At 40.6% G+C, this 15,434-nt stretch overlaps 1 protein-coding gene across 1 annotated transcript in view; it reads left to right on the top strand.

The window, feature by feature from the left end:
• Positions 1-15,434, top strand: part of FAM178B (family with sequence similarity 178 member B) — a 138,952-nt gene that overhangs the window by 104,494 nt on the left and 19,024 nt on the right. The window contains exons 11-12 of the mRNA XM_044661039.1: positions 580-667; positions 9,672-9,800. Of these exons, the coding sequence (XP_044516974.1) occupies positions 580-667; positions 9,672-9,800 (217 nt within the window). The remainder of the gene's footprint in view (positions 1-579; positions 668-9,671; positions 9,801-15,434) is intronic.

Genomic DNA, 15,434 nt, shown 5'->3' with positions numbered 1-15,434 from the left:
TCTGAGATGCCTCACTTGCTGTGGTCATGTCATGGAAGAATGACGGATGTATCACTTCTTTAGTGAGTGCCAGATCTTACCATTTGGCACTTCATGAGAAAGCAACAAGTGTGTGGAGATGCTTAAAGAATTGTAATCCTCATTATGGAGCAGCTGGACACAGAGAGCTGTGTTGCCTGTCTCTGCCCTCCATTCTCCATTCTGGCATCTCTAAATTCCATTCTGGGGGGCTGGAGGATGGGACTCTGTGACCACAGGATTAACTGTTCTGGTCAGGGTACTATGTTATAGCTAGGAAGGAAAATGAGAGGAATAGGGTGAAGGAATAAAGTTCAGCTAGCAGCATTTTGGCACAGCCCTAGAGGGAAGATATGGATAAAAGAACGAATGGAAGAATGTTAAGTGTGCCTCTTGGTTTATATGTGTTGCTGACTGCAGAAAATCCTTGGGCACTGAAATTGATGACTAAGCCTTATGTCCCATATATTCCCTTCTCTTTCTCCCCCCCAACTCCAGATCTCCTTGCCTCCTTCTGCCCCCTAAACATAGCTAAGGCTTTGTTCTTTACTTTTCCCACAGGCAGCTTCGAGGCCAACTCAGCCTCGTGATCATTGCCCGACTCCTGGGGCAGACAGAGATCCTCCCTCTCTGGAAGGAGAGAGCCCAGGTGAATTTTAGGACTGAAATAATGTGGAAATTTGATGCTATATCAGTATGCTCTGCTCACTTCTAATACTTGTGCCAGGTATATAACAGCTTAAATGTAGAGAATAGAGGAATTTTCATTAGGGGAGGATGAACACTTAGAATAGTCATGGTAAACTCACAACTTATACTAGTGGCCTATGAACTAATCAGTGGATTTTTATAGAGTAGCTCTCATGGGCCTAACTCTGTGTCAGAGCAATACAAACGAAGCATTCTGTATTGCATGTGTCCTCAAGAAACTTGAATGGATAGAGTTCAGTTAGATTATAGGGGAGCTTGAAAGTCAAGTAGAAGGCTTTCTAGATGGAGAGGGGAGGAGCTGGAGGGAGAGCATTTAGAACCCCAAATTTTAAACTGAATATTTAAAAAAAAAAGAAAATTAAGTAGCTAAGTTCACCTTCTTCAATAAATCCTGAAATCTGCTTAAAAAGAGGGTTAAGCAGGGGGCAGCTGGGTAGCTCAGTGGATTGAGAGTCAGGCCTAGAGACAGGAGGTCCTAGGTTCAAATCCGGCCTCAGCCACTTCCCAGCTGTGTGACCCTGGGCAAGTCACTTGACCCCCATTGCCCACCCATACCACTCTTCCACCTATGAGACAATACACCAAAGTTAAGGCTTTAAAAAAAAAAAAAAGAGGGTTAAGCAGAAGAATTTGGATTTAAAACATAATAGTCAATGGAGCAGTCAGGTGGTTCAGTGGAAAGAGCACTAGGCCTGGAGTTGGAAGGTCCTGAGTTCAAATCCATTCTCACCTATTTCTTAGCTGTGTGACCCCAGGCAAGTCACTTAACCCTGACTGCCCAGCCTTTGCCTTTCTGTCTTAGAATTGTTACTAAGACAGAACTTAAGGGTTTTTAAAAAATAAAAATGTTTTAAAAAGTCAGTGTAAAAAACAGCAATTTACCCTTAGAATCAATACTGTATATTCTAAGGCAGAAAAATGGTAAGGCAACAAAGACCAATATGCAAGTATGTTTTGCATGATAATTCATGTATAATCCAAATCAAAGTGCTTACCATCTCTGAGAGGGGGTAAGGAAGGGAGGGAGACAATTTCTATCTTAAAATTGTGGCAAACAAATGTTGAAAATCATTATCACATGTAATTGGGAAATTATAATATCTTTAAATTTAAAAAATTTAAATAAACAAAGTGGGAAGGGGGTAGGCAATGAAGGTTAAGTGACTTGCTTGTCACATAACTAGGAAGCATCTGAAGCTAGATTTGAACTGAACTTCCTGTCTCCAGCCCTGGGTCTCTAACCACTGAATCACTTAGCTGCCCCTAGTCATAGATTCTTTATCTGAGAAGAGATATGGTGAACCCCTTATTTTAAGAATACTTACTAGGCAATGATATATATGAAATTGTTTGTAGTAGGGAAAAACATGAGTTTGTTATAGGTTATTATGAGATCTAGTTGTGGGATGATGAGGACCTGACCATTTAGCAGTGGGCATGGAAAGGAAGATATTCCCAGAGATATTTTAAAGGAAGAAATGTAGGTCTTAGTGACAAATGTGATAGATTGGAGAAGAAGAAACCAAAGGAAGAAATCAGAAACCAGAAGGAGAAACTAAATACAGCTTCAAAGTTTCCAGTCTGGACAACTTAAAAGAATGGGCAATACCATGGGCAGAAAAAGGAAATACAGAAAAAGGGACTGGTGTGAAGTTGAAGAGAGATAGTGTGGTGTAATAGGAAGAACAAGGCTGTCAGAAGACTATTTACTAACTGCATGACCTTGAGCAAGTTACTTCATTTCTGAGGTGTAGCTTCTTCATTAGTAAGCTAAGGCAGTTAGATCTCTGAGATCTCCAATCAGTCTTTAATGTTCCATGATCAATTTTGCTTTGTATAAGCTGAGGCTAAGAACTGGACATCTGAATAGAAAATGTCCCATTAGGCAAGAAGTATGGGTCTAGATTGCATATAAGAAGTCCTCCAGATGTAGGTCTCTGAATCATCAGCAAACAGGATCTATTAAAAACCCAAATATACCAGGTAAATATGTTGGAGTAGAAGGGAAGGAGAAGGGTTATAAGCAAGGATATGTTGGTAAATGTTTAACTACCTGCTCTCCAGGAAAAAAAAAATGTATGCATGACACTCTTTTAAATTTAATCTTCATTATTAACATTTTCTCTATCACTTTCTTAAGTCTAGGCAATTAACAAAACAAAAAAATCAAGCCTTCGATTGGCAGCAATTTCTTCCTTTTTTTCTCTTTTTTCTTAAAAAAAAAACAAAAAAAAAACCTTACCTCCCTTCTTAGAATCAATATTGTATATTGGTTCCAAAGCAGAAGTAAGGACTAGATAATAAAAGTCAAGTGACTTGCCTAGGGTCACATTGCTAGGAAATTTCTGAGATTAGATTTGAACCCAGGACCTCCTCTCCCTAGGCCTGACTCTCAATCTACTGAGCCACCTAGCTGCCTCTATGTTAGGCAATTTCTGAAGTGTAAATGCTCAGAATGCAAATACAACAAACAGCTATACAGCTCCCCGCTTCTTCCCCCCCATAGAAGTACAAAAAAATAGTCCCTTCTCTACAGGAACTTATCTTGTTCTGAGGAGAAATAATATGTACATATACTACGGTATGTACAAAATAAATACAACATAATTTTGGATGCATGGTAGGAGATGCATGGGAGCAGATAAGAAGGTGCCTGTATAGGTAGACTGCTTGAGCTGACCCTTCAGGGAAGCTAAGCTGGCACGATACTAGAAATCTCACCTCCTGAGTCCTGGACATTTTGCAGGTTTAATTTACATTATCTTTTTTGGATGCCATATCACACTTTTGATTCATCTTGGAGCTTATAGTCCATTAATGGTCTACTAGACCACTAGAAGACCACTAGAAGTCATGTCTCCCTTATTTTGTACTTGTACCCATTTAACATAAGACATTATAATTGTCCCTATCAAATTTCATCTAATTCAGCTTGACCCAATGTCCTAACTTGTTAAGATCTTTTCAAAATCTTACTCAAAGGAGAATTGTAGTATTATGGGATGGGACCTCAGAGGCCACCTAATCCAACTCCCTCATTTTACAGATGGGAAAGTTGAGGCCCAGAGAGTTGAAATGACTTGCCAGAGATCCCAAAGGGCTTAAGTTCCAGAACTTAGAGAGAGTAGTCTATCCACTGTGCCATCCTGCCAAGTATCCCTCTCAGTCTTCTAATATCTCCAATCTTGATGGGCATTGCTTCTCTTCCTTTATCCATGTCACTGATTAAAAAGCAAGAACAAAACTTTAAACTGCACAGGACTAAGAAAAAAAATCTTTGAACTGAAGGGATACTCTATTCTTTCCAAGTTCATATTGAACTAGTAAAGTCTGTTCTTTGTATTCATCTTTTCAAAAATTTCTAGATCTTCTTCCCAGCTTTTTGCCTAGTTCAAAGCTCTCTATCTTGTCTTAAAAATACATGGGAGGAGGGGGGCATCTAGGTGCCTCAATCGATAGAGAGCTAGGTCTAGATATGGGAGATCCTGGGTTCAAATGTGGCCTCAGACACTTCCTAGTTGTGTGACCCTGGGCAAGTCACTTAGCCTATCCTCGAACTGCTATTTAGTATTAATTCTAACAGAAGGTAGAGGTTTAAAACAAAAAAAGAATAACGTGGGAAACCTGGTCAAATAGTTCAATAAAATTAGTGAAAGTATAACTACAGTATTACTTTGAACTACCAGCCTAATAACTCTGTCAAAAAAGGGAAATGAACTTAGTCTGGCATGAATTGTTCTTGTTAGCTATTTGTCATCACTGTTGACTTTTCTGGATACTCGTTAATCATCCTTTAATGATATGTTTAGAATTTTGCCAGAAATTAAGGTTCAGTTCAATGGCCAAGAGCTTGCCATTTCTATCCTCTTCCTTTTTTTTTTTTTTTTAAGAGGAACTAAACTCATCCTTTAACAAACCTGTGGGTCTCTCTCCATTTCTTCATGAGGTTTTAGTAGAGGCTGAATCAATAGTGTTATTAGGCAACCAGAAAAGCTAAGGTGCTCTTAGTCAATATTAAGGAATTCATTGTGTTTACTACTAGGGAAGGGATAGACTTTATAGATAGCCCATTTCTAGAGCATGGAATCCACATTTTTGAAAGGCCATTGCCAAGTATTGCACATTGAAGTAAAGGACATTGAAAGTATCTTGAGGAAGACAGCTAGAATGGTCAAGAGCAAGGTATTACAAGGATTAAGCTGAAGATTCCCAAATGAAGGAAGTGCAAATATTTAGCCAGGAGAAAAGACTGGAGGTAGGGGTAGGGGCAGAGCAGGATAATTGTCTGCAGTTATTTTAAGGACTACCATGTGGGAGAGGGATTTGATTAGTTTTGCTTGGCCCCAGAAGACAGAAATAGGAGCAATGATTTGAAATTGAAGAGATGATGATTTCGATTTGATATAAGAATAAACTTTCTAACAACTAGAGCTATTTAAAGATGAGTTTTGTATAGTCAGCTCCTTCTCATTTGACGGTTCCAAGCAAAGACTGACTACTTGTCAGGTATGTTGCAAACATAATTTTTGCTCCAGTAGACATAGAATCACTTTGACAGCACTTCCAGTGTTGATATGCTGTGATCAACAACAGGTGAAAAGTCTGGAGTACTAGAGAAATGGTTGAATTCATGTTGTTTAATATGAGGAGAAAATCTAGTAAAACCAGGAAGTTATTAATAACTAAATGGAAAAAAAAAGAGTTGGGTAACAGCAGGTCTTGTAGTATTGGGAGAAATCTACATAAAGAGTTAGTCAGCTGTCCATCAATTGAGGAATGGCTGAACATGTTATGGCATATGAATGTGGGAATACTACTGTGCTATAAGAAATAATCAAGAGGGCAGCTGAGTAGCTCAGTGGATTGAGACCCAGGCCTAGAGATGGGAGATCCTAGGTTCAAATCTGGCCTCAGACACTTCCCAGCTGTGTGACCCTGGGCAAGTCACTGGACCTCCATTGCCTACCCTTACCACTCTTCTGCCTTGAAACTAATACACAGTACTGATTCTAAGAAAGAAGGTAAGGGTTTAAAAAAAATAATTAAGGAAAGGGTTTCAGAAAAGTTTAGAAGATTTTTATGAACTACTACAAAGTAAAATGAATAGAACCAGGAGGACAATTTATTTAATAACAGCAATAGTGTGTAAACAATGAACTTAACAAGGCTTAGTAACTGATTAAGACCATTACCAACCATAGTTCCAAAGGATTCATGATGAAGTATACTATCCACCTCCCAAAAGAGACTGGATGGACTCAGAGTACAAAAGAAAGCATTTCCCCCCCCTCTTTCTTGCTTTTTTTGCTTTTATTTTATTTTTAGACATGGCTAAGGTGAGAATTTATTTTGCACAATTATACATATATAATACATTTTAGTTTGTCTTCTCAGTGGGAGGGGAAGGGAAGGTGAGAGAGAGAACTGAAAGTAAAATAGAACTGAAAAAAAAAAGCAAATTGAATTTCAAAAAGAATAGGAAAAGTAAATTAAAGATCTCAGATATTAAGTGGTGTGTTGTGTCATGGCAGCCATGCCATTGAGTGACTGATGGGATATGAAAATGCAGGCAACCATTCTGACCTGGAAAAGTCCGGCATCAGTTCTGATGCCACTTTGGGATCATTCCACCAATGGTATTATTGTAGGAGCTACAATAAAGAAACTCATCCTCCATTCTCCAGGATAGGAAAAAAAATAATAACCTAGCCAAGGGTGGTCTCTTTCCTTGAGTAATTATTTGATTCCTGGTGTGAGTTGTTTGCTCTTCATGGCTGACTGTTTGGCATGATGTCTCACAGCTAAGGCAGTTTACAATCTGTATCCAAACTCTACCAGTACCTGTCACAACCAAAACAAGCCCTTATCCTGAGCTTAGTGCAGCTGTGTGTGTGTGTGTGTGTGTGTGTGTGTGTGTGTACGCAAGGTTATTTCTTAAGTGATTCATCCCTTTAATTCAGCTTTCTAGTGCCATCCCACAGCCGGGAAATGTAAAAAGAATAAGCAATCAGCAAGTACAATAGCAAATAACAAGAGAAGCTGCTTGTGAGCTGATCTGATTGAAGCTGTTTTAACTAAGCAAGAAGAAAAAATTGGGTGCAAGTGAGGTGCTTATGAATATGTGCCATCTGCCCATCTCCTAGGCTTCTGGAGCTTAGGACTAATAGAGAGCAAAAGAGAGTTTGTACAAGGCAAAGCCAAAAGGAGATAATGCCAATGACCATGCCACCAAAGGAACGTGTTTTATTCGTTTGAGTTGCACAAGTATAATAGTATAATTCTCTATCTTTTAAATAAACCTCATTATCTTGAAAAGCAAAACCTAATCTTGTACACTTGTAATAAATGAATAGGCAAGCGTATTTTAAAAATGATTCCTTGGATTTCTAAGAGCCTGCCAAGGAATTGAGAGTTCAGTGGCTTGAGTAAAGAGCCAGAACAGGTTTGAGTCCAAGCTTTGGTGGCCAGTCAGGGGACACAGGGGACTCCTTTGTTCTCCCTCTTCTTCTCCCAGACTGAAGAGAGGTGGTTTGCTGAAGAACATAGCACCATATCTATAAGCCTAGCGCCATAGACTAGGGGGAAAAGAGGGAGGAAGAGGGAGGCGATGCTGGCTCTTTGCCACAATTTCATCCCTTTAGCAGCCTTGAGACTCTGGCTGTCTAAACCTGCAATCTGGTAGGTAGATAGGTGCTGAGTTGAGTGTCTGGATACTGAGTCATGTTGAGTCATGACCAAGCAGCCAGGTGCACTTCAGAAGAGGGGCTTCTGGGTGAGCAAGGGACTTGAGGAAAGATGGTCCACTAAATCTCAAGTAACCACGTGGATATGGTGTGAGCAGGTAGTTTGGGTTCAAGTTTCTGTGGTGGAAGAGGCAGGTAAATATATGAAGGCCCTTACCTTCCGGCCCCCCTCACAAGGGCCCAGTTTGTGGCTTCCATTTTCCCATTTGCTCCTCCCTCTCTCTATCTCATATAATGTCTGAGAAGCCAGAGCCTTACTGTCTGCTTTTGCAGACACTAAGAAACCAACTTCCGAGAAATTAGTCAACCCTTTCCAGTTCTCAGCCTGAGGAGATCAAGACTTCCCACTAGTAGAGGCTGCCCAAGTGAACTTATCACCTGTCAGTCTGCAAGCCCCAGGCTGCATGCCCCGAGGCATTTATACTGATGGCTAGATTATATACTTAGATGCTGTCTGACACCTTCTACCCAAGTACTAAGACAGAGTGTGTTCTCTCATTTGTCCATATGACTTGCCTTTTTAGGATGTAGAATTTAGAGAAAAACAATCCTAGAAGGGAGAAGGCACTTACCAGAGAACTTCTTCCCAGACCTTGTTGTTCCAGACTCTCTGCCTTTACTTATATAGGATTAGTACAGCCTGGGTTCTAGATAACCTTTATGAATGTGTTCATAGAGTCAAATTTAGAGCTGGAAATGAGTAAACTGAGTCCTACAGAGGTTAAACATCTCTCCTAAGAACAGTTAGGTAGTAAGTGACAGGGCTGGAATTCAAAGGTAAGTTCTTGGACTCCAGATCTAGCTCCCTTTCCACTATGCAAAGCTATTTCTTTAAAAAAAAAAACAAACCAAAAAAAACATTACTTTCTGTATCAGTTCTAAGATAGAAGAGGAGCAAGGGCTAGGCAATTGGGGTTAAGTGCCTTACCCAGAGTCACACAAGTAGGAAGTGCCTGAGGCCATATTTGAACCCAGGTCTTCCTGACTCCCAGCCAGGTACCCTATCCATTATGCTATCTATAGCTGCCCCTGCATTATTTCTTTGATACCTAACATTCATATAGCACTTTAAGATTTATATCATGCTTTTCTTACAACCCTAGCAGGTATTATCATTTCTGTTTTAATTTTTTAAAGTCCATTTTATAGATGAGAAAAATGAGGTCCAAAAACTTTGAGGGACTTGCCTGTGGGCACAACAGATAGTAAGTGACCTGGGCAGAATTTTAATCCAGGTCTCTTGAGTCTGGATTCCTGGCTCATTCTGTCATGCCACACTTTCCTTACATTTCCTATGAAGGAGATAGCACAAGCATTCTTAGTCCATGTTTGTACCAGAGGAAGGTGAACTTTAGAGAAGTTGGGATTTATTTAGGATTGAGCAGTTACTTGGACAGTCGGACAGCAACTTGAACCTGCCTCTTCTGATTCCAAGCCCATGCTCCCTGTCTTCAATGTGCTGGATTCTTAGCACTTAAAGAAGCAATTTTCAATTCCTAGGCAAAAAAGAACAAAGAAGCTCCTTGGTTGTGGACTTCTGCTTGGATTCCTGAACTCATCAGTGCATGTCCCCTAAGAACCACATCAATGATGCATTCTTGGGGCAGCTAGGTAGCACACTGGAAAGGGAGCTAGGCCTGGAGTCAGGAGGACCTGGATTCAAAAGTGGCCTCAGATGCTTTTTAGCTATGTGACTCTGGGCAAGTCACTTAATCCCACTTGGCTCGTCCTTGCTGCTCTTTTGTCTTAGAATTAAATGAAAAGGTAAGGGTTTGTTTTTTTTTTTAAAGAAAGCAAAAAAAAGAAAAGAAAGAAGGAAGGAAGGAAGGAAGGAAGGAAGGAAGGAAGGAAGGAAGGAAGGAAAAGGAAATTTGGGGAACAGCTAAGTGGCACAGTAGCTGGCCTGAAGTTGAGAGGGCTTGTGTTCAAATTTGGCCTTGGATACTTCCTAGCTATGTGACCCTGGGCAAATTATTTAACCACGTTTGCTTATTCCTTGCCCTTTGTCTTAAAGTTGTTATAAGACAAAGAGTAAGGGATTTTTTTTAATCTTTAAAAATAAAACAAGGAAAGCAAATTTTAATTTCTAGATAAAAAAAGAACAAAGAAGTTCCCTGGATATGGGCTTCTGCTTGGATTCCTGAAATCATCCCTAAGAACCACATCAATGACGCATTCTCCTCCCTCTCTTCTTCACAGCTGTCCTTGCTCTGCCATCTCCTGGGCCTCATGAAACCATCTTCCTTGGGGCAATACTTGACTATCTCCTCACCAGCCTTGCAAAACCAGAAGCAACAGCTAGAAGTCAACACGGAGCTAGATCAAGAGGTGAGTCCTTTGCATGGCCTCGTCCCATCCATTGTCTAAGACCTCTAGTAAGGTTCTATGTACGGTACCATGTGTTTCCAGGATTTTTCTTCCTTTGCCCCTCACCAAAAAAAAACAACAAAAAAAAAGTCCCTGAGGCAATTCCAGGGCAGATACCAACAGGTTGCCTCCCCTATTAAGAGGAGGTGCTAATTATCTGCTCTGTAGCCTGTAATTAGTACCTTTGTACACACCCCCTCACAGAGACAGTGTCAGACAATATAGTGTACACTAGATATAGAGACTCGGAGTATTGGATGCATCCCTGACATGACACGTGTGAATTACTGTGTCTTTCACAACTTAAAATGGCTTCGTTTGCTATAGTCATTTTCAGGAGTTGGATGAAGTTGGGTTGCTCATATATCTATTGGTGCTCTGGCCAAATATGAAATAAAAAGATAAGGGGATAAGTGGTTTTGTCATTGAAATGTAAAGAGATGTAGATACCTTATGAAGACTGAAGGAATGAAATCCCAAGGTTTCTGGGATTCCATCTTTTTCATTCCTGAAGACCCAAGATATTTTCTTGGGTTGGAGTAAAGTTAGATCTGATCCTTTGGCTTCCTAACACTGAAGCCTGAAGGTCCTGATCCTTTTACTTCTTGGAAATTTAGATCTGCATGAGGTTCAGAGAACCTTCTCTGAGGTTAGATGCCAATTCATCCAAATGTGCATGCAGCCTTTGGGCATCTTTTTGCAAATCAGATAAACGAATTAATTACTTAACAACTATAGGACCATTAAAAAGATGTGATAATCCCTGGAGTATGCTTCTCCTCTGGGAAAACTTGGAGAAGATTATCTTTCACTTCTTCCTGCTATTCAGCACATTTCTGAGACTGCTGCTTCCCAGGAGAATCACAGCTGCCTCCATTTTCTATTCGACTTTGCCAAGTTTAATCTATAAACCAGACCCACTTGTTTATTATAATTCCAGAGTTGTGCTTGAGTTTCTAAAAAAGCAAAAATGGTGACTGACCAGTTAAGGGCAAAGGTAGCTTCTTCACCCCAAAATTGGTGAAGTTAGCTTTTAGATCACATACAGCCTCTTTAATCCTGGATACATGAGTATAGCTGAACAATGCCTATTGGGAGGTAGGCCTGCCCTAAAACATTAAAAACTGTGCCTGGGGGAAAAAAAAAGAGGGAGAGAGAGGAAGGAAAAGTATCTAGTGAGAATTAATAAAGTACTCCCACCATATATATCAGTAACCACCCATAGGTGCCATAGGATTGCTGTCCCCATCTTAGCTAATGCCATCTGTAAGTCATCAGGTTGTCATTTTTAAGCCTGCCAGTGTCTTTCTGATGATAAACTAAATGCATCTATTCAAAAGTCCAAAATGTAATGAGAAAGAAGAGTGCTGGGTATTTCAGGAATGATTTTCGTTGCAGATAGAGCCTGCTGTAAAAGTTCTTCCATTGGTTGCCATTTTAGAAAACAGTCCACAGTATCATATCAGAATCAGAGTGGTTTAGAAACTTGGCATGGTGGCTCGCATCAAGGACAGGGTTTGAGGTGCTGGTGGTGTCCCTCACAGGGGAATAGAGGAGAGGATGTGAGGAGGGGCATCTGAATGACTTCCCTGAGAGAAACTTATGCACTGAAGCCTGAAGCCCTTTGACAGATCTCTTGATGGACATTTTTCTTTCCTTGTATCTTGGTTCGCTTGCCCTGCAGGGCAGAATGTTGAGTAAAGTAAGGAAGAGTGGAGTGGGAAGAAGAACACTGTGGCAGTAAAGGCAAACAGGGGCCGATGGGGTAGATGGCCTCTGGTCTATTTTGTTTTGCTTGAATATCGTGTGAACTGAAAAGTTCAAGTTACCCTATTTAAGAAGCCCTCAACTCTATGCTACTCAGGCAGGGTGGGGCATGATTAGTGGTCTATGATAGGGCTCCCTGGCAGCTGGCGCCCAGTCTTAATTCTACTACGACTGACTCCTCATTAGGGTCGAGCATGTTTCATCTTCAAAGACAAGCAGGCTCCTCACTCGCCGGAGAGCGAGTGGCGTCATTAACTCAATTTTACAGGTAGCCATGTTCTCTGCCACTGAGGAGCCTTTCATCCCCAGAGCTCAAAGGGTTTGGCTTCTCCTCATGATGTGGATGGGGAAACTGAGGCCAGGGTAGCCATGAGACTAACCTAAGATGACCCTGCTTGGTAGAAAATGGCAGCTTTCCCCAACTCTTCAGGCTATGCTCTGACTTTGGTCATATTCACCACTGAGAAAACCAACCAGTATCATATATCCCTAGTCTCACTTTCCACGGTAAATTCTTCTGCTTTCCACCAGAAACTTCTACTTCTTCCCTCAGTTTCTTTCAAATATTTCTCACACTGATCATGTCACCTCCTTCCTCAAACTCCAGCGTCTTCCTGTTATTTCCAGGAGCCAATAAAAAATGCTGTTTGGCATTTTTAAAGCTTTTCACAACCTGGCCCTTTCCTGCCTTTCCAGACTTCTTTTTTTAAAAACCCTTACCTTCTGTCTTAGAAGTGATATTGGGAAAATATTTTAAATTAATCATTTAAAAAAAAAACAAATAAATAAATAAATAAGTGATATTGGACTACTCGATGTTCATTTCATAAAGCACTCTATCTCTAGACTCTAACTATACCCAGGCTGGGAATATTTTTCCATCTCACTTCATTTACAGGCTTCCTTAGCCTCCTTCACAACTTCGGTCAAATTCTGCCTTCCATAGGAGATCTTTCCTAGATCCTCTTACTATGAATTCCTTCTCTATGAGATTATCTTCTATCTACTCTTTTTTTTTTTTACCCTTATCTTCTACCTTAGAATTGATCAGTTCCAAGGCAGAAGAGCATTAAGGGCTAGATGATGGGCATTGAGTGACTTGTTCAGGGTCACAGAAATAGGAAGTGTCTCAGGCCAGATTTGAACTGATTTTCTTGATTTCAGGCCCAGTGCTCTATCTTTTTCACTGGCTGCTTCAAGCAATCAGGAAGCATTTATTAAACGTCTCTGCTAAATATTGGTGATACAAAGAAAGGTAAAAATGTAAAATGAGCATCTGCCTGGAAAGAGCTTACATACTAATTGGGGACTCTATATAAATAGCGACATACCGAATAGAGAGTAGAAGGAAGACAACTTTGGAGAGAAATCTTTTCTATCCTTAGAATCTCCCTTATTGGGGGAAATTCTTTCACCACCTTCTTTGGCATTCAAACTATAAAAAAAGGCCTCTGTGAGGAGGAGGATGCACCTTTTCCCAATAGATGCTCTTGGCTATAGAAATGTCATACAGTTATGGCCATATAACAATCATAATGTATTGTTGGTTAATTATCAGCTACCAAGATTCCAGCCTTGGAAAGCCAACTACCCATTAGACAAAGGAGACAGCCTATTCTAGTGGCCATAATCCCATCATGGAAATTTTTTGAGATTGGCTTCTTGTCAGGGCCAACTAGCATAGTAGTAGCAGTGCTTGAGAATCTTGCCTCTCAGAGTGGCAAGCCCTGGAGTTGAAATGAGATGACTTGGGGGATGAATCTTAGTTCTACTACTTAACTCTCCGACCTTGGGAAAGCCACTTAATCTTTTGGGGCCTCAGTTTCCCCATTTATAAAATGAGGGGGTTCAATGAGATGATCTCAAAATCCCATGATCTTATAAACTTTTAAGCATTCTTTTGAGGACCTGAGAAAAGAGGGTTTGATGAACCTACTTCGCAGTGGTTGATATTCACAGGCACATTCTAGTCATAAGGGTATGAATCACATTTCTCTAGGAGAAATATAAAATTTATTCAAAGTAAAAAGATGCTTTATTGGTCATAATGATGATGGTGATAGTTATGATATAGTTTGAAGGGAGGTAATCTGTCAGATGGAAAGGAAAAAGGAGATAATCTCTGAGCAAAATGTGAAGATCCTTCAGATTGCCTGGAGGTGTCTCAGTTTGGCCTATGAGGTAGCCATCCTTGCCTTTGAAGGCTCTGTCTTGCAGGAGTTTGTCCTCTTGTCACTTCCATTTCTCCATTCTCTGTGGATAAATATTGGATGGCCAGGTTCAATTTAAAACATTACCATCTCAAAAACACCAAGAAGAGCCAGAAAATTTTACATAGTCCAAGTGTTCTTCACCCATGGTTTGAAAATGAAAGGTGAAGAGGAAGAGAGATTTGGAACAGAACTAATACATTCAGGAATTTCTTCTTGAAGACTTAAAAAAAAATAACCTTTACCTTCCATCTTAGAATCAATACTGTGTATTGGTTCCAAGGCAGAAGAGCGGTTAAGGGTTAGGAAATGGGGGGTTAAGTGACTTGCCCAGGGTCACCCAGCTAGGAAGTGTCTGAGACTAGATTTGAACCCAGGACCTCCCGTCTCTAGGGCTGGCTCTCAATATACTAAGCCACCCAGCTACACTCCTTGAAGACATGCTTGAATCCCAAACCCCTTAGTGTAAACCATTTGTTGAGGACACACATTTGTTTTTTTCTGCCTTCTGTTCAGGAACATGATTTACCATCATCTAGAATAATATCCTGATGAGGCAGAAAAACAGGCTTTGTCTCTCTGGGGCTTTCTTCATCCATGCTAATTTAGGTCTGCCCAGACCTAAACTGTGGAGCTGCCTCCACACCAAGCCCCATGGCAGCACATGTGTCTGGGTGCTCATGCTCTCAGGTCCCCTTCCTGAATGCACATACTCCAGCTTCTCTGGGCTTGGGTGATGAGTGTAGTGTGTTTGTTCATAGAGGCCGTGTGCTTGTTTTCATTTTATTTTATAAACGTATGGGCTTTTGTAATGTTTCTGTGTATGTCTCTGCCCATGTTGTATGTGTCTATTGATGTTTCTCTGTGTGTTGCTTGTCAGGCATGGACCTCCTTTGTGTTTGTATGTGTTGTGTATTTCTGTGTGCATTGTGTTCTGTGTGATGTCTTAATAGAGGAGATGAACAAGTTTTACTGCTTTCACTGCTGCGTCAGGTAGCCAGTCAGGTTGAGCTGTCTAGGGCGTATGGGGTGAGGTGTAGCCGGGTCATGACAGGGAGAGGCACTTTTTGTTTTCTCTTAGAAGTGAAGAACTAAAGAAGTTGCCATCTTCTGATAACAAAAGCGGCCTCTGCTGACTTTGGGAGTCCTCACTGTTTTTTCTTCAAAGTTCTATGAGCAAATTGTATCCATATCACTGTGACCCTTTGGATCACTTTTGAAGATTACCTTGGGCCCAACAGCAGTCAGAGAAGTCAGCCAGGAGCTCTCAGGTCCTATCCCCACTAAGGATCTGACTTTTGAAGTTCAGACTTGTCTTAAAGACTTCTAATGTGATGGACAAAGTTCTCTCTCCTATTTAGCCCCAAACCTGACTCTCCCTGAATTTTCTACTCATTTCTACTCATTGTATCCTCAAGGTCCAAGAGTTTAATTTTTTTTCAATGTGATAGCCCTTCACATGTTTAAAGACAGCTGGCATTTTCCTTCTAAGGTTTAGCTTCTTCAGGCTAACCGTTCCTATCTCCTTCAACTTGTCCTCATTTGTCAAGTCTTGTCACCATCCTAGTTATCCTCATCTGGACATATTTTAAGTTTGTCAGTGTCCTCCCTAGAACTT

The sequence above is a fragment of the Gracilinanus agilis genome, chromosome 2 (assembly GCF_016433145.1).
Source record: "Gracilinanus agilis isolate LMUSP501 chromosome 2, AgileGrace, whole genome shotgun sequence".
Classification (NCBI taxonomy): domain Eukaryota; kingdom Metazoa; phylum Chordata; class Mammalia; order Didelphimorphia; family Didelphidae; genus Gracilinanus; species Gracilinanus agilis.
This window is presented reverse-complemented; position numbering and strand designations above follow the sequence as displayed.